Consider the following 20,415-nt stretch of genomic DNA (forward strand, 5'->3'; position numbering starts at 1 on the left):
TGCAAATCATACATTTTCGGCATGAAGATGCAATGTCCGCGATAGTGTTGTATACACTGTTTGATGGGGATGTGAAGACGCATGGGGCTGTTAGGATCCTCATAAAATCCAAATTTGCAGGTCGCACATCATAGATATATACACTAGATGTCACCCTGGGGCTCTGAGCATGCGTCAAAACCGCCGCCATCTTAGAACAGGGGTCTTGTCATAGGAAGTATCTAGGTAAAGCTGCTATCTCCGCCTGTACTTCGAATCCATGAACGATGCCGGACTTTTGTGCTGCGCATGGATGTAAGGGCTACTAGCACTATGCATTACAGTTAGAAAAAGTACATTTTCATAAAATCAAAACTTTAATTTTTTCCTGTACTAAATGCTAAATACATGTCTGACTGTTGAAACGAACCAAAAGAAAACCAAGAAAATCGCGTTCATGACGATTTATGGTGATTTTATTTCCGTTACACCATTGCCTACAATGACGCTGATGCGGGATTCCCCTGTTTCAAGATGGCGGCTCTGTTTGACACATTCGGTCCAATGAACTGCCGTAGCCAAGGCGACATCTAGTGTACATATCTATGGTCGCACATAAGCAATGGGTTGTAAAAAGCTCGCACTGCATACAAATGGTCTCCAATTGCAACTGCATTCAGGAGCCCTATGATGACAAAAGGAAAAATCAAAGATCGGTTCATGAGATCTGCAAATTTAGCAAGTACCGATCGAGTCATTTAATGTTGTGATCGTCCAATACAATTTGCGGCATCCCTAGTCGCTACACACTTCAGTTGGTGGCAATAATGCCTCAGAAACTGGTTTGACAATCACCAACAAACAACATAAGAAGACCCCACCGCTCCAAACTTTCCTGATGAGGCTATGGATTAAATAATGTTGGGAGTATTATTAAAGTTTCTTGCACAGGCCAATCGATTCACTCAATATTGTTAGAAGCCACAGCTGTGAATTATTCATTTATGATAATTAATAATGCTTTTTTACATTTCTGCTTTTTTGACAGCACCTTGAATTACATGATTCACAAAGAACCACAGTTATCAGTAAATACTTACTTTTGGGTAAAGTGTCCATTTATTCTACACACATTTTAAACAGAGCACATACATTGGCACATAAATCAATTTGAAATGTTTTCTTTTAAACAGCATTTTGATAACTGAACAACAACAATTAGTTAGTATAACAATGATCTGTAATTCAGAACCCCTTAGAAACCAAGATGATTTATTGCTATGTGTTGTTGGTGCCAAACTAATGGTACTTAATTTATAATGAGAGCACTTAAAGGCAGGATTATGCAATTTCCTTTGAATCTGTGAACACTACGGCATCATGAGAGGATGCCGATTTGAACAAGAGAAGAAAACATTGTATCTGTCTGACCTGATAACATCTCTGAGTTTCTGTTCACTGACTGTGCAGCTCTGGTAGATGCTCATATCTTTAGCAGCGAGACGTCGCTCAATGCTGTCTAGAAGATTACACAATCCTTCCAAGGAGAGCCTGGGGAAATTCACAAAATAAAATATTGTTCAAACCAAATATTTTAATTGGGTAAAGTGTATTTAGCACGGTATCATCATAAGTAGGCTTTCCTCTTACATGTTTTTAAGTGCAATTATTATTTCGTTGTTAAATTAGTCACGTGCATGCATTTTCTCTGATCAGGTAGTTATCAGAGATATCGGGTTTAGGAGATGATAAAGACACATTTCAAGAGCAGACAATTAGAAAAAAAATTGCTTTGCTGGGACACATTTCTGTGACCAAGTGTAAGAAATCAGATCTGATCAATAAAACACATGTACACAAGTATAAACAGGGCCAACATGCAAAAAAACCTACATTTACAAACAATTGTACTTCATGTGCAATAATGTGCACCAATGATTCAGATTAGGTATGTTTATTAAGAAAGTACCTTATAATTTTGTGTTGACTTTAACTCTTTCCCTACCATTGACAAGTTAACTCGTTAATTAAGAGAAAACGCTTCCCTGCCAATGACGAGTTTTTGCAGCAATCCTTATTTTTGCTATTAGAGCCAGGTGGCGCTCTTACACAACTTATAAAACCCAGAAGCAACCCCTCAGGGCAAACAGGAAGAACTCTGTGTATTTTTTGATCATCGCTCTAAATCTGATCTCTAACAAAAGTCATTTACAAAAATGCAATTATCTCAAAATTTTGTATTTTTGAAGAAACCTACCCATATTTGAGAGGTGATAAAAAGAGGATAAATGAAGGTAGGATGAAACCTTTTTTTTTTAAAGCAGAGGATCTGTTCTTTCATTTGATATATTGTATGTTTATATATTTAAAGGAGAAACATTTCTGTAAGGCATTAAACTTTTGTAAAAATCATAAAAAATGCTGGTGCTGGCCGGCAACTTTTTTTTAAACGCTGGCAGGGAAAGAGTTAAAGGGATAGTTCACTCCCCCCAAAAAAACTTCTGTCATTATTTACTCACTCTCATATTGTTACAAACCTGTATACATTTCTTGTTCTGATAAACATGAAGGAAGATATTTTAATATAAGTGATCAGAGGCCCCATTGACTTCCACATAGGAAAAAAGAATACTATGGAAGTCAATAGGGCCTCTGATCGGTTTGGTTAGAAACATAACTGAAGATATCTTCCTTCATGTTAATCAAAAGAAAAGAAAATTATACAGGTTTGTAACAACATAAGAGTGAATAAATGATGACAGAATTTTTATTTTTGGGTAAACTATCCCTTTTAGGATGGTAAACACCTATTGTGTTCATAAATAAAATGTAAAAATACTCAAAGCATTTGTGACCTTGCTGCCCTTTTCTGGTGTAAAATGAGACCTTTCTTAGCACAGAGGGGCTGTAGAAATGCGAAATATTGTTTGTCTCATTTTTAGTGATTTATATCTTTCTCATACTGATGTATTAGGCACTTGGTGACCCTTATAGAAAAACTTGTACAAAACCAGACTCGGTCTGCAAATCCCAAAACCCCCACAACATAAAATGGAAAAAAGAATTTATGACAATCTATAATGGGCTCCGGGGTCAGGGGCCACCAAACAATCGCTGCCTCTCTTTGGCAGGTTGTTTCCTGGAAACACCCTGATTAAGCTGCCGGTGTGAATTATATCCATGACATTCTGTCGAGCACAATCCATCTGGGCAAAGTCCTCTTTACAGCGACTAAAACAGCCAACCCCCTCCCCATGGCTCCGTCATCATCTTCCCCTCCAGTTTATTCACCGGGGCTCTTCAAAACACCAAACACACCCAAACAGCACCTGATTATGGAGTATTATTGGCAACATCTACAGGTGTTTGCTCTCGAGACTATTTATGAGGTGCATCTTCTCTATATTTCACCGATTTGTTTTCTCCATATGAGCAATTATGCTTCCTCTAGCCTAGCGTATAATCTGGTCTACCTTAGAAATAAACACATCACATCTTTCTTTTAAATTCTGTTTCTGAATAGCTCAGACTCATATTGAGCTACAAATGTGTTAGAGAAAGAATAAATAGGTAAGGACGCAGATTCATTACAAATTCGGCATCATACTTGAAAGGTCTTCACACTGGATCCATTACATGCTATTTAACTGATGATCTTTTCTTTTACAAAAGACACAACCACAATGGGTTAGTGGAAAGATCAACTGAAGCACATCAAGATCTTTGAAAACACAACCTCGTGCCATCATACGAGAGCCTGAGAGGACAGCTTCTTGAAGGGAATGCTTAAAAGAATACAACGATACGCACTCCTTTATACACCTGTGCACATGACGGCCTTGACTCCACATTTCGCATCATGCACATAACAGTATTTACTAACTGCTAAGATTGAGACAAACAGTTTCTCCTTTTCTCGCTTTCACGCACAATAATGTTATAAGAGCTTTGTTATCACCCTGACCCCTTTGCAAGGCAACAAACTCATTCTCAAATACATGTTTAACAGCAAACATCAGTGAAGAGGAAAAATATCAGAAAGGTCACTACAAACCCATTCATTTACACAACCACGTTATGTTTTCTATGCCAAAGTGTCTGGTTTTATTCCAAAGTTATTAAAGGGGCCATGTCACAAGACTTTTTTAAGATGTCAAATAAATCTTTGGTGTCCCCAGAGCACATATGTGAAGTTTTAACTCAAAATACCATATAGATAATTTATTATAGCATGTTAAAATTGACACTTTGTAGGTGTGTGCAAAAATGCGCCGTTGTGGGTGTGTCCTTTAAAATGCAAATGAGCGGATGAAGTGCAAACATTGATCACAATGATGGTGGTTTGCAATTGAAACTCAATTGTGCTGTGAATTATTTTTATCTCTCTCTCTCTTTCTCTCTGCATTAAATTGCAGTGCTGTGGTTGGATAGTGCAGATTAAGGGATGGTATTATTATAATAAGAGCTCCTTATGACATCATAAGGAGAGCCAAATTTCAACAACCTATTTTTTCATGTGCTTGTAGAGAATGGTTTACCAAAACTAAGTTACTGGGTTGATCTTTTTCACATTTTCTAGGTTGATAGAAGCACTGGGGACCCAATAATAGCACTAAAACATGGAAAAAGTCAGATTTTCATGCCATGGCCCCTTTAAAATGTAAAGGTCTTACAATACAAAAAAAAGAAGTACAATTCCCGCAGCATCCTAGTGATGCCCACACTTTTACTCCTCAGAACACGCTATGGAGCCGAGTCTACTGGGATTGGTCAAATCTCCCGTGTAGAAAATTGCTCTGTTATAGCATTATCTGGGATTAGGACAATAATATTGGATTCGGGGTCTGAGCCTTCAGTACAAGACGTCCCAAAGCCACATCTGAGCCCCACTGAGTAAGCAGGATGCTAGTTCATTATATCTGAACAGCCATGTACACGCTTCCCCTCCCAACAAAACCATAGACAGATAAAAACCTTGCAGTTATATTTCCTTTAGTAGAAATCCTGCTGTTGTATCACGAATAAACATCATTAGCTTTCTTTATTGATTACAGAACTGATTTGACTAAACCTGTAGAAAATAAAATCAATTCATCAAGTCAAATTCTATGATGATGGCATCTAGGGGACAGTTTCTACCCTAATTCCTTAGGAAATATTAACTTTGAAATAGTTGTAATAATGATCTGGGCTGCTTTCTGCAAATAATAGAATAATCCTGTAGGCTATTGTGAATTGGAGCTATGCAAGGACCGCCTCTATCATTTTCATGTTGCACACAGAAAAGAAGAAAATATATACAGATGTTTTTTTTAAATAAATAAACTGTAAGAAAATTTAAATAAGTTATACAGGCATGAAATACATGAAAATACTGGGATAAATGCACATATAAACAATTTAAAACAAAAAAGTAAGGATCAAATAAAGTTAAAATATATATATGTAAGAAATTCAAAAATATATTTATGACAAAATCTAGTTAGACATTTATAATATGTATTTTGTATTGTATCATGTTGTAGCATTTCTATTTTTTGTATTTATAGTTTTTTTTAGCATTTATAGTATTTATTTTTACTAATTTATTACAGTAAACTTAATGAGTATAGATTTGTTAACACTTTAAAATAAGGTTGTATTTGTTATCATTAGTTAATGAATAACCCAAAAAGAACAATACCTTTACAGTATTTATTAATCTCAGTTGATGTTATTTTTAGCTCTTGCTATTGCTAATGCATTTTTTAAATCAAAAGTCCTACATTAGTTAATGCACAATGAACTAACATTAACAAAGATTAAATGCATAAAGTTTTGCTTACTGCTAGTCGATTTTAACTAATGCATTTACTATGTCAACAAAGCCTACCTTATTGTAAGGCGTGACCATATATTGTAAAATATAAAGTATGCAGGCACAAACAATATTCTCATAGCATTTAACTCCATTAAAATGGTTTAACGTAATAAACCTAAAAATTAATAGCAGCTGAATGCATTGTAGATTTATCACATTAATCTCTCTCATAAACCAGGGACACATTTAATGACTGTCAGACCGATTAGGAATGTCATTTGGTCTTAACGACCATACCCAGTTGGACCAAATCTGTTCCAGTTGTGCTCAGATTGTTGCTGTTAACATATAAATTTGTGTAGTGTATATCTGTACTTGGGTTTAGTCTAGGATGTTTCAGCTAGTCATTAAGTTTGTATCTGGATTTAGTGTATTAGTCTGTGTAAAGTGTGATATTAAATGTGGTCGGGCTTAGCCCACATAAATGTTTCCGATGCCCATCCTTTACACTGACTTTAAACAGTATTGTTAGGCTGTTTATGTGATTCCTGATTACTTTTGGACAGAAAAAAAACTAAAAACTGAAGCAATACAGTACCTTTCGGAAGGTTCGAGAGGATCAGGTCTTCCAAACTGCTCCTGTGTGCCATTGTTGCTTTGAATAAGTAATGCACTATCCCTGTTAACTGTATCATCTCTTAAGGTGTGATCCCTCTGGTACCTTTCAGATGATAAAACTGAAATATCACTCTCTTTATGCACTGAGGGATCTGGTCTACTTTCAACAGCTGGACTGGGAATGCTGGGATGTCTGCTTTTAGCGAGATCTGAAATGTGCACCGTGCAATGTAAGTGCAATACCTAAAATGTGTTAATTTTTCAAAGAAATTCTACAATTTAGCTGAGAAATGACAATGCATGTTGAAAAATTTTGAAATCTTGAATTGCATGTAAGAGGAAATTCGCACCTGAAAGATTTTGATGTCCTATCGCCCATTCACTTTCATCCTCCGCAGACAGTGGCTCATCCTCACCTCTAGAACTTCCGTATTGAGAGGAATCTCTCGGATCAGTAGTATCCGGTGAAGGACTGTGGGTCGGACACGGCTCTAATGACACAACGGCTGCAGGCCTCTTCAAGGTCACAGATCGAGAGGACACTTCAGCTTCCTTTAAGGCTGCACGAGCCGAATTGAGATCCTCCCGTCTGCAGGACTTTCCTTCCCTCTGAGAGATGTCAGAATCAGACTCCATCTGCTGCACGTCACCCATACGTCCCCCCTCAAGGCAATCACCTGAGTTTATAATGTCACCGGATAAGTCAGCAGCGTCTTTGGCTTTTGAAACATGGGGTTGCATTAAAACGGCACTTTGAAGAAGACTTTGAGGAGGAGAGAGTGAAGCGTGATTAGGTTTGAGCTCTGTCCAAGATGGTGACCTTGTGGTTATGACGCCATCTTCTCTTGATTTTTTGGGAGTCAAGTGACCCATGAAGATGTCCGTTGTCTGTGACGGTACACATGTTGTGGGGAGAAGGAACTTGCTTGAATCCTGTAAAGGTGTAACATTTATAAGATTATTGGTAGTGAAAGACAGCAGTTGATACATATGTCCATAAGTTGCTCACTGTTGTGTCGTTCCAAACCTGTAGGATTTTTTTCTTCCATGGAATAGTAAAGGATATGTTTGAGAAGTTATATATGGTTCTTGTTTCCATTTTAATTCTCTTAAATCTAATAAAAGTGAACAGAGACTAACATTGTTTTTTAATAATAAAAGTATTTTACATGACTCGTGTAGAAGAAAAGACATTTAAAGGGCACCTATTATGGTCTTTTTACAAGATTAAATATAAGTCTTAGATGTGCTCAGAATGTGTCTGTAAAGTTTCAGCTCAAAATACCCGACAGATCATTTATTATATCATGTCCAAAATGCCTCTATTTGGGTGAGAGCAAAAACTGACTATTTTAATGTCTGTACCTTTAAATGCAAATGAGCTACAGCTCCTCACTTCCTTACAAACAGACAGTGAGCATTTTTATTTAAAATAAATCTGATTAATACAGTCTGAGACAATAGTATCTAGTGGACAGAGTACAACTCACTGAGGGTGGAAACTATGGTAATGCAGGACTGTAAGTGGGCGGGGTTTTATCAATGTGACATCACATTAATAAGAGAATCAAAACGGCATGTCTAATGATACTGCTTTGGTTTAATAGGGATTAAAAAACAAGGAGCGGGTGATTTTTTTCAACATATGACGGTTGCCAACACTGCCAACACACATTATGTCCAAACACCTTGTAAAAGTTGGAGATGATAACTCATAATTTCATAATTTACTTTGGGATTCGTACTTTTGCATATTGTTAAAATGTACTAATACACACTTACACACCAAATGATATTTAAATCGTGATTCAGACAATATGCTCTTTAAAGCATTAGTCTATTTTCTTAAAAAAAAAAATCCAGATAATTTACTCACCACCATGTCATCCAAAATGTTGATGTCTTTCTTTGTTCAGTCGAGAAGACTTTATGTTTTTTGAGGAAACATTTCAGGATTTTTCTCATTTTAATGGACTTTTAATGGACACTTAACAGTTTTAATGCAGTTTATAATTCTAAACGATCCCAAACAAGGCATAAGGGTCTTATCTAGTAAAGCGATTGTCATTTTTGGCAAGAAAAGTAAAAAATATGCACTTTTAAACCACAACTTCTCGTCTTCCTCCGTGACGCGCCAGCGCAACCTCACGTAACACGTCATCACGTCAAGAGGCAGGGATTAAAGTGAAAAAAATTCTTCTGACTGAAATTTTTTTCAGGCCAAGTCATATTCCTTTAACTTACACTTTATGTAGGCGAGACCAATAACATTTTAAGGGGAGATTTTTTTGCCATTAATTCCATATTAAAGTCTCCTGTAGTATATAGGTAGCTGTAGTTTACAAGGATTTTCAGATTAAGGCGAAACAGCTAAATAACTCACTATATAAAAAGAAAACATGAATATCACCACCTTTAATGAATCTTTTATTAATTATTAATTAATTAATTGTAAATGTATTAATTTGAGCATTTACTAATATTTTTTTTAAATCAAAGTTGAAACATTAGTGAATGCACCATGAACTACCATCAATTACTGTAATGACATAAACAAGAATGCTTATATACTCTATATTTTCATTGTTTGTTCATGTTATATAATGCATTTACTAATGTGAACAAATACAACTTTTTCATATCATATTATTCAGTACACATAAACGAATAATCCAGGGTCTGCTCCGTTCACAAAACAGCTTACAGTCACAGCTCTTATACAGTAACGTTATGTATGAATATAAATCCTAAACGAGTAACTCGGGTCAAACTCGTGTACAATAAGCACAGTCTGTAACCATAGTGAAAGATGTAAAATGAATGACTGTACCTTTATCAACAAATTATTATGTTACAATAGAGGCAGCGCTGATGTGCTATTTTGTGCGCAATGTTTCTGCTGTTTACTTTATCCTAAGACCTAAATGGCCGTGTTTATATGAGGATATTTGCAAAGACTGGATTTTTGACGCATGTGTTTATTTAAGGCCAATAAAGCGGCAAAAATACTCACACAATGAGAAGCGAATGCGCGACTTTGCGTGCCCATCTGACACAGAAACAGCGGCCGCATTTTGCACTGTTGTTTGACTTTGAATGGCTTAAATCACTTGTTTTTAAACTGTGGTGCTTAAATATGTGTACAAATGTTAAGTTTTTGTGACCACACGCAAATGCAACTGCAAGAACCGACATGTGGTTGACATCAAAGTCCCGCGAGAGCATTTCGGAAGCAGTCTCCTCTTATGATTCCTCGAATCGCTCTCACGGGATTTGGATGTCATCTGCCTCCTGGTTCTTGTGGCGCCACATGAAGTTTACCCACGAGTTTAACAAACCCGTTGTATCAGCCACTGGTTAGATCAGCAGTCAAAAACGGGACGCGGGTGATCACGTACGGGGGAAATCATTTAACCCCAAAATACAGCACCCCTAGTCATACTGTGCAAAGACACGCAAGTTACCTGGCTTTTTGGTTTTCTTAGCCCACGAACTGAAAGCCTTGCCAATCTTCATCATTTCGCTAAGTCAATCTCCAGGTCTTTTACACCTTTATCGATCTCCAAAACATCGGAGCCTCCTGCATTAAAAGTTTGTCCATGCTAGCTGAAATAAAGTTTTACCTCAGCTTAACGTGATACAGCCAGAAAACCCGGAGTGGATCCGGTGCGTGGTGGTTACAGAACGCTTACAGTGGGAGAGGAACGTGATTTGGCTCCACTCCAGGCTTTGATCACATCCCACTTAAAAAGGTGAATACACGACTCGTCTTTATGAAAAGTGAATTTAATAATTTTTCAATTGACGGAAATCCGTCTAGCGACGGAAAACTTTAATCCATGCAAGAGGTCACGGATGACGTATCAAAACTACGCCCCAGTGTTTACAAGTGTGGAGAAAGAGGAGCGTTCAGACGTTGTTGTATGTCGAATGATACTAATTAATGTCTTTGTGTCAGTTTATTGTTTAATGGTCCGCAAATGTGCGTTTCATATATGCAACACGTGACCTTTCCACATCATTACGCAATTTCGTGAGGTCGCCCTGGCGCGTCACACAGCCGGAGGAAGAAGAGAAAAACATAATTTCTGCTCGACTGAACAAAGAAAAACATCAACATTTTAGACCAGTGTTTCTCAACCCTGGTCCTCAAGGACCCCCTTCCAGAAAGTTTTAGATGTCTCCTTATTTAAAACACCTGAACCAACTCATCAGCCTCCTTCCAGAATGTCTCCCTATCAAGCTAATCATTTAAATCAGGTGTGTTATTTAAGGAGACATCTAAAACATTCTGGAAGGGGGTCCTTGAGGACCAGGGTTGAGAAACACTGTTTTAGACGACGTGGTGAGTAAATTTTTTACGAAAATGGAGTAATCCTTAAATAATTTGGTTCTCACTGTCATGATGACAAGATGTTACAGAGCATATCAATATAAAATGTTCTGTGAAAAGTGTTTTATAAAAATCATGATTTTCTGTTCTCCGTATTACTGTGTTACCAAGGTAGACTAACAGTGGTGACAGTATGTAAAAGAACTGACAGTTATACACAATTTCTCCTACACACTTACATGACAGTCGACACTGTCCCTCTTCCTTGGTAGCAGAGATTGACGTAAGAAAGATTAGAAAGAATTTGAGACATTCATGTGGGTTATATACTTTTCAGTTTTATAGATATATTTATTCTATAAAGCAAAATCTTATATAGCATATCAAAATATTTAAAAAGTTCTTGTATTTTTTTTTTTCAATATTGTGCAGATCCATTTGAGTAAAGTTCTTTTGAATACAAATGACAGTTTGGAAAATTTTTAATTAAAATAAAAAGTTGAAAGATCTTTTAAAAATATTTGCAGCAATGCGCTATGCCGCTTTTCTGTAATCGAAAAAATGAAAGAAAGACTACGGAAAACAAAAAGCATGTCAAGTACACTGACTCAAGAGGATTAATAAGTGCTAAAATTAATTGGCTGGTCAAGGATGCCTCATTGCCAGTAAGTGGAAGCTAAATTTCTGCTATATCATTCTCTCATTGCTTTACTTCCACTAGTCCTTGGCCTCAGAACTCAACCCTGACAATTCAGGTTATAGTGGCTCCTTTTCAAATTAACTTTCATCCAAAACATTTCAAGGGATCACATATTGTGGCTTTATACAGACTGACTAGGATTTTTCTTAGTCAAGGTTATATTTTTTTGCCGACCGTCTGTTCTGCCAAGTGCACCGAGATCACCGTCTTAACTTTCAATCTTATTAACAATCCTTCACTCCCAAACTCTGTTTCATGACAGAAATCCTGCTCTATAGGCGAATGAGAGTGGCGGATGGGTTCGGAGAAAAATCCAGCATGCACGATGAAAAAACATGGCTTCTGTTTCTTTTCTGATAAGGGTCTTAAATACCAAGCCGTTAGCTGCTTAATAACATCCACTGTAAACCACGCGCTCCGGCTGGCAGATCCAGTGTAGAAGTAAAAAAAAGAAAAGAAAGAAAGAAGAAATGGAGTGAGAGGAAAAGTTAATTTCTTGGCTGAGTGATTCCATCGCTAGCTGCAGGGCAAAGTAGAAAGTGTTTCGCTAAAGTAGCAATTGATTCTTCTATCAATCTGCGGCACGCGCCTGCTCTTCCAAGGAATATATTAAATATGAAAATCATATCCCGTTATCATGGCTTCCCAGCTTTCAGGCTGGTAAGCTCCCCTTAATGAATGCTGCAGCCTCGGGGACATGCACGCAGCCAGTGGTGGCGCGTATGCATAATGGAGCGATTCCTCCCATCCCTGCTCATTACAATATCGACGGGCTGGATGGGGGGTGCAGCAAAGTCACAAGTGACTGCTCTAGACGGTATGCTCCAAGTCATTATGAGCTGTCTTCCACATTTCATCCGAGAGAACTCGAGTCGCTTGAAGAGAGGGAAAGCTGCAGCCACGGGCTTGAACTACACGGGTGACGCGGGCGAAGCGGCTAGGATTAGACACCTGCGGTAGCACAGATACCACCAGCGAAACGAACAGCCTCACGGCCACTGCCGAACAATCTACATAACGCTGACTTTCAAGCATATTGTTTTAGCTGTCGTACAAATGAGGGGCTGCAGATTGCGTCAAAGGAAAACTTAATATACGGGTTGTATTAGTTCGTACAGACCTGTACACTTTTCCAATTATTTTTATTCTTTGTAAAAGTCATTTGTTTTAAGACTGTGATACTCTTTTGTTAAACCAAAGCAGTCATTTGAAGTCATTTGAGCGAAACAGTAATTACTTCAAGCACTTTCCAATTTGCTTTTGATTATAAATTAATTGTGGCCTTTGAACACTGATACCCCACATACACTGTGAAAAGTGTCTCCTGACGAGAGCGGCTGAGCTGAATAACGGCTGGGGTATTCTTCTCTACAACTCTTAACTCTCTTTTGAAAAAACGACACACTTCCATTGGATCCCATCACAGCTCTGCACTTTTATCAAAGGCACACAGATAGCTTTGTAAATCTCCCACTGAACTGTAATTTCTATAGATGACACGATAATTTTCTCTTACCTCATTCGCTTCTGATTCCCCCCTGCTCTCCATTCTCTTCCTGCCTTTCTTCAGCCTGGTAATGTGATTCTTGTAGTCAATCTGAAATAAATGTAGTCAAATTACTAAACACAGAACAATTTCTGAACAGCGTACACAAAAATATATATAATTTACCCTTTATGGAGAAAACACTGCTTACAAATACAAATATGTGGTACTGCACAAGAAAATGCTTTTAATCAGTTGCTTCAATAACATTGATCATTTTGATTAACTTTATCCAAATTTTTATTCAATAAAACGTGGAGCAATGGAGAAATAAAATGTTATGTTATGCACCTAAGGCCACATTTACACTGCCTGTTTAAAGTGATTTTTCCCCTGAAGTGGCACAGATCGATATGACCCACGGACGTGTAAGCAAGAAAAAAGCACATAAAATCCGATATTCACTGATCAGTTTCGGGCCTCATTAGGGCTGTCACAATGATTAAATAATCGTCTCATCGCGATGATTTCAGATCACCACAATGACTGCACATTTCTTTAAAAAACACAAGGGGGAGCTGCAGCGCATGTATAAATGAGACCGTATCAAATATCACTCCTTAACTGACAGTGTAACGTGAAACATTGCAAAGCCATTCAATACAGTGGGAAAAACAGCTTCCAGGTTAACTTCCAGGTACAACTGTCCTGGTATAATCAGTTTACTTTGTTTTCTTTTTGAAACTTTATTGTGTTTATTATATGAAGAATTTTCAGATTTTGAAAGATATATTCAATAAATAGTTACTTTTAAATATGTGTTATGTTTATTAATATTTACTGCCAGATAAACCTGGCAAAATATTTAATTTAAATAAACACAACAATGTGTGAAAATTATTTAATGAACAAACAAAAAAATATGAGAATTAAATGTCAAAGCAATAACACAGACAACTCATCGTCACAATTGTCAAAGCCCTAACAGGCAATTAATCGTCACAATTTATTAGGCAATTAACCGTCAGCTAAATTTCATAACCATGACAGCCCTAGGCCTCATTCATGTGGAAATAAATCGGATATGAAACGGATACATGCTCAAGACGTGTCATGCACCATTAAAATGCGACATGCGACGCTGGCAAATGATGTTAACTCCTGCAATCACATGACTCTTCTTAGCAGCACAATGGAGGACGACGGCTCCGCTTAGTGGACATAAGTTTTATGTCTTGTTACAGAAATAAAGCTGTATAATCTTGTATAATCAATTTGGCTGTTTCCATTGCATATCGCAACATTTTACTTTCTCTGTGGTTTAAGCTGTTCTGGGTCAGTATGTCTACCTTGAATTGTTTTGCCAAGTGTATAGTGTAAATGCAGATATCGGATACGAGTCGATTTTAAGCAGATCGTAAAGAAAACAGATACAGGCAACAAATCGGAATTGGTTATCAAGATTTGCACTGTAAACCCAGCCAAAAGGTAGTGCCCATCAGCATGTGAATCCCCTTAACAGTGCCTGCCAAGACTTTTCATGAGTTTGGTGAGTTAACCTGGCAGAGATGAAGATACTGGGAGTAACTCCAACTTTCCACTTTATTCTTGTAAAGCAATATAAATTCTTCCAAACAAGACCTGAACTTCAAACCATTTACACAAAAATATGATAATAGCACTCAAAGTGGTCCATACAGTTAAAAGCAAACAAATTAGCATTATTAGGGAGTGATGAAGAGGAATAGGGAGCAGAAAGGTCTGACTATATAAGGTGATGTACAAATTTAAGTAATTATAATTAAATCCAATAAGTAATATTGTTTGACTGGCAGGAAGATTAACAAGTATCCCTTATACAGTAACTGCAATTTAAAGATAACATGCAGCAACAAAACAAATAAATACAACAAACCCACATGTGTAAAAAGAGGACAAAATGACTTCCTTCCGCAAAAAAGCGAAAATGAAAGGCACTTCAGTATCTGAATACAGGGCGATTAATTTGTGGTAGCGTAATTAAACAATTTGTCTAATTTGATATTAAGCTATGGAGCGCTGTTCAGTTTTAAGTGACAATCTGACGGAGCCGTTGTGTTCTTTTTCTCATTTGCGTGCAGTGATAAATGAGTGTTGGAGTGTTTGTGATTGTTAGCAAACAACAATAAGTGTGAATGCTTAAACACTGGAAGACAATTAGACAGCCAATTACAGGATTATGTCAATGGTCTAAAATGGAACAACAAAAAACAATGCCTCAAAGGAATTTCCTACTTTTGGGAAATGCAAATAAAACACCGATTGGGCTATACTAACATTTTAGCGCTGAGGAGCTATCATTTAGATAATTGCATCCTATGGGAACTATAACCCACAAGATATCAGGGAAGAATTATTGAGGATTAAAATTTTAGGACTTCAGGGAAAACAAGCACTGCAACATCATTAAAATAAATAAATAAACAAATCAGGAACAAAAATGTATTCACGGTTTTATCCGCAATGTTTTTAGCAGCATTCTGCAAAAGAAAATGTGTGTATATATATATATATATATATATATATATATATATATATATATATATATATATATATATATATACAAAAAGGTTTTTTTGCATTATTAATAGGGGTTATTGACATTGATAATAAAGTGAAAACAATGTAAATATCAATAGTCAAAATAAAAACTGTAAATACAAAATTAGGGGAAAAAAGTGACAATTGTGATTTTTTTTGTCTTAATTGTGCAGCCCTTTCAAAATATATATATTTATATGCATGACGCATAATACAAGGCAGTTACTGTGGGTTTACACCAGACGCGAGTTCAATGATTTGCGCGAGTAGATTACATACAAAGTCAATGCAATGACGCAATCAGAGGCGTCCACGCTTGGAGCGATGCGAATGACGCAATATGGGCGGTGCGTTTACTGCGAAAACACGCGCTATTTGCCTCAATCGCCTCTTCCCCCATGTTGAAAATATTGAACTCGAGCGAAAAATTCTCATGACACAAAGTTAAATCCCGCGAGTAATCTAGAGCGAGTAACGCGATGCCCCGCGTGTGTGTACGTACTGCTTTAGATAAGGATCATGGATGTATGAATGTGTGGATATCTATCTATTATAGGCAGATATATAAACAATATCCACCTTTTGTAGACAGAAATTTATTGAATTATTTGTGTTTAAACAAAATTTTCTATCAGGTGTTACAACAAACCCTCTGTTTGTTACAATTAACCCTACCTATGGAGTAAGTTGTAACGTTTGCACTCCTGTCACTTTCGGTGTAATTGTTCAAGAACGATAGGCCCCCAAACAAATTTTGAGTGTTCATTTGCGGCAGAGATGTGTTTATTGATTGTGTAAAAAAGGATTAATCTAACTCAAATACTTTGTGAATGTTAGAGCCAAAATATAACTAAATTAACAGCACAATAAAAGATTTGACTGACAAAGCGACCATTTGATTTTATCTTCTATATTCTGGGCTATATAAAAACTGGAAAAAACCTACAACAATTAGTGCTAACCAGGCACAGTCAATACTATTTTGGGGGGCACATATGATGAATATTGGGACAGATACAGCTGCCCAAGGTTGTTACCCTCTTTTGAAGCAGCCTGCTACAATCAATGGAGAATTCTTTAAATTTTCCTGCCAGGCTCTCGACATTCCCAAGAAGCTCAAGGTTGCGTGTCTTTGCTTGCTGCTCTCTGTCATGCAGCTCCTTGTAATAGCAGCGCATCTTGGCACACTTTATCTTAGTCCTGTAAGCAGAAGACACACGGTAAAGCGGACAGCTTTTGTACTCTCATTTTAGATAAGACTTTGTATTCATGGAAACAAAAATAGAAACTTGTAACAAAAAGGTCAAACATAACTATAAATAGGTTAATGTTAGGCTATTAGCATTAGTAACCGCTCCTCACTGTGTGCACATATTACAGGACAAACTAAAAACATTTTGTATCTGTCAAGGGCCACTTTACAGTAGTACTAATGGATTCTCCATGGCTAAGATGGTGTTTTGTGACTAGCTAAGGGCCAAAATAGATAATGATGACTGAAATTTCAAAATGAATCATAAATGCTGATCTACTGCCCTCTCACACACCCTTGACCATCACGACCTCATCTCACAATTTTTTATTTTTACAAATGCATTTAAAAGGGCCATCATAAAAACAAACCGGTCTCAAGCACTTAAACAGAAACTGATGACACAGTAAGTATCATAAAATCATCAATGAGTAAGTTTAATGGTCTACACATTTGTCCTTCAATTTTTTATATAAAACCATTCAACCAAAGTATGAGAGATGCAATAAAAGGGCAAGAAAAGTCTAAAAATGAATGTGTTGCAAAAAAAACCTGACAAACCTGAGGGCCAGTGTACTTAAAGATATGTTGACATTTGAGAATTTATATTCATTAGGACATATGTTTAAAAATACATAAAAAGTCCCCATTATTAGTATTATTTTGTTTATATGTTGTATATGTATAGATTATATATTTGTTTTTAATGTTTTTTCTGATGATACTCACAGTCTTTCCTCTGATCTCAAGTAAGCAAACAGTTTTTCTTCAAGCTCGTGTCTCCTCTTTTCCCTAAACAGAGAAAACCTCTTAGCATTCACATCGTTTTTGTTCAACTACAGATTAAATGAATTCACAGACCTTTAACCTCCTAACTTTTATATAAACTAACTTGTGTGCTTTATTAACAAATATTTACCAACTTACATGGCAAACTTTACAATATGATTTTCAACTGTAACTTCTTCACAAACACTTATAAGAATAGATACAAAATACAAAATGAATACAAAATTACAAATACAAATACAACAAAGGTAAATGTATTCATTCTACATGAGGAGATTGAATGAAAGGCTAAACACAGCATAACCAATAAATTGCTTAGAAAGGACAAAGAAAATACATAAATACATTTTTTTTAAGGGCAATATCACATATGATATCAACAGATCAAGCAGCTTCATTGCACTCTAACCTCTCATTTTATCAAAAAGATTTTAAATCATTTTCTGAACATAAGTAGTGGGAGGGATTTAAAGAATCTACATTTATGAATGAAATATTTTGCCAGAACAATGTTATTATTAATCAAATAAAAATAAACAAAGTAATCTCTGGATAACGTTATTCCAAACGAAATATGTTTTAAAGTACAAGCAAAACCATTAACAACCACCACTTTTCTATACACTAAAAGTAAAAGCACACATAAATCTCTTCTAAATACGCAAGAATCTGGGTGCAATGCAACCAGGCTACCTATGAAAAGTGTCAATATTTTAGTCAATATTTTGTACATAAGACAGCAACGCTCAGACACACTGTCGCTAAGATCTAATAACTGACTAATATATATTTTTTTACATTTTATGTAATAACATATGATGCTATGGTGACTGATTAAGTCGCGGCGCTCGTCGGTTTCTATCATCTCCGAGTTCAACAGCTGTAGCACGGCGAGATATCAAATCGACCTCGCTGCCTCGCTTAAGGCCCGCTTACACTCGCCTTTTTAATGCTAAATCTAATCAATTACCCGCTATTGTGCCTAAAATGAAAATAATACGAGTACATTCTTACCTTTCGTGTATGTCCTTTTGCATTTTTTCAATCTGCTCGAAATACCCAGTGTTGCAGAAAGCCATCGCTGTTTGGTTGCGCCTTTACCTCAGTCCTGCAGAGGACGTTGTTTACGCCGGTTACCATGTGCACTGTTACCAAGGATACCGCCAGAGTGAGGCGTAAAGGGCGCGAATTTTACTTCAGCCAAGACGCCTGGAGGCACACATCTTAAGAAGCACCAAGAACAGCTACAAATTTACGAAATGAAAGGTAACATACACGTCTGTATATATATGTGTAATAGCAGGTAATACTTTTTAAGAGAAAATCTTTAAACTAACCATTTTTATTTATAAAATATTGTAAGACTTCAATATATTGGATCCACATGTCACCACTATCAAGACAATCTCAAATGTGGTGATCAGTTTGTTTTATATAACAATACATTTTTAATTTGTTTTTGTTTTTTTGCAACAGGCTTCATAAACATTGGAAATCATAACCTGTGATGTTCTACTCATCAGGCTCAGAATTATTCATATGACAAGACTAGTTGTGTCAGATCATGTTATTGACAAACTGCAAAATACATGATTACAGCATTTAAATATATTTGTCTAAATTGACAGAAGGCCAGCTATTAAACAGAAATTTCAAAAATGTCTTTGTTCTGATTAGCAGCACAAAGGAAGATATTTTGAGTAATTTTGTAACAAAAACGATCAGAAGCCCCATTGACTTCCATAGTATTCTTTTTTCTACTATGGTTGTCAATGGAGCTTCTGGTCGGTTGGGTTAAAAAAAGATTCCTCAAAAAGGTTAAAATGCGTTCCATTCTGTAGCGAACACCAAAAACAAAATGTTTGCTACAGAATGGTCATTGTGATTTTTTTTTGATTGATAACCAAAGCTTGTTAACGATCATTAACCATTAAAGGCGGGGTGCATGATCTCTGAAAGCCAATGTTGACATTTGAAATGATCTAAACATACACGCCCCTACCCCAATAGAATTTGGACCTTCTGTTGATAGACCCTTCCCAGACATACGCAACCGGTCATATGGTATGGCAGGTGGGCAGGGTACGGGAAAGATCGCAGCAGTTAGCAATTGGCAACATGACCCATCTTGCAATAAAATTGCAATCACGGAGTGATATTTGGTCAGATATTTTAGCCCTGCGATTGCCAGTATTCGTGCTTCTGCCTGAGTTCTGGTACCCTAATATCAATACTAGTGTTATGATTTTCTCTTTGAGCTTCTATACCTCATCTTCAGGAAGCCATGCCCAATAGGTAAGCTCAAATGTCATGGCACTGCTTTAAAAAATAACAATCCCTTGACACTCATAAAAATGGTCTATTACATTTTGTTTTCTGTCTTCAGCTGTATGGTATCCACAACCCGAATGTGAGTTTTTCATTCAACACAAAGGCAGATATCAGTTAGATGTTCAGAACATGAAGGTAAGTGTCTCTCAAGTCGATAGAGGCGAGTAATCAAGCATTTTCAGGCACACAGTGGGCAACACCACTGGCTGTCAATTTTGATTCGGTTTAGGTGGTAATCTTTCGGATTTTTACCTTTTCTCAAATATAAGACTGATAGAAGTTTAACGTACTTACTGTAAATTGCTCTCCTATTCTGACACCAATTACACATCGGCAGTTTTCTCCATTTCCCTTCTACAGAAGAGGAAGCTCCTATCAGGAAGGAAAAAAATCTGAAATTACTATGAACTAGGCCTGCAGTTGGCATTTATTGGTGTTAGGTATTATGCTGACAGAAGGGAAAATGCAAGATATTTAAGAAATGTCTGGACAGGTATAAAGAAACACAGAGGGCAGTAGTCACTGCATAAGAGAAGATGCAGATGGG

The 20,415-nt window shown here is 36.7% G+C and overlaps 1 protein-coding gene across 3 annotated transcripts in view; it reads right to left on the reverse strand.

Moving 5' to 3' along the window:
• kiz (kizuna centrosomal protein) overlaps positions 1-18,697 on the reverse strand; it is a 38,281-nt gene extending 19,584 nt beyond the window's left edge. For all 3 annotated transcript variants that reach the window (XM_073812342.1, XM_073812341.1, XM_073812340.1), the window contains exons 1-7: positions 18,552-18,697; positions 17,478-17,540; positions 16,534-16,696; positions 12,947-13,027; positions 6,748-7,330; positions 6,378-6,606; positions 1,411-1,530 (exon numbers count right to left, since the gene is read on the reverse strand). In XM_073812342.1, coding sequence (XP_073668443.1) covers positions 1,411-1,530; positions 6,378-6,606; positions 6,748-7,330; positions 12,947-13,027; positions 16,534-16,696; positions 17,478-17,540; positions 18,552-18,616 — 1,304 coding nt within the window. In that variant the 5' untranslated portion in view covers positions 18,617-18,697. The remainder of the gene's footprint in view (positions 1-1,410; positions 1,531-6,377; positions 6,607-6,747; positions 7,331-12,946; positions 13,028-16,533; positions 16,697-17,477; positions 17,541-18,551) is intronic.
• Positions 18,698-20,415: the final 1,718 nt, after the last annotated feature.

The sequence above is a fragment of the Paramisgurnus dabryanus genome, chromosome 17, assembly GCF_030506205.2.
Source record: "Paramisgurnus dabryanus chromosome 17, PD_genome_1.1, whole genome shotgun sequence".
Classification (NCBI taxonomy): Eukaryota; Metazoa; Chordata; class Actinopteri; order Cypriniformes; family Cobitidae; genus Paramisgurnus; species Paramisgurnus dabryanus.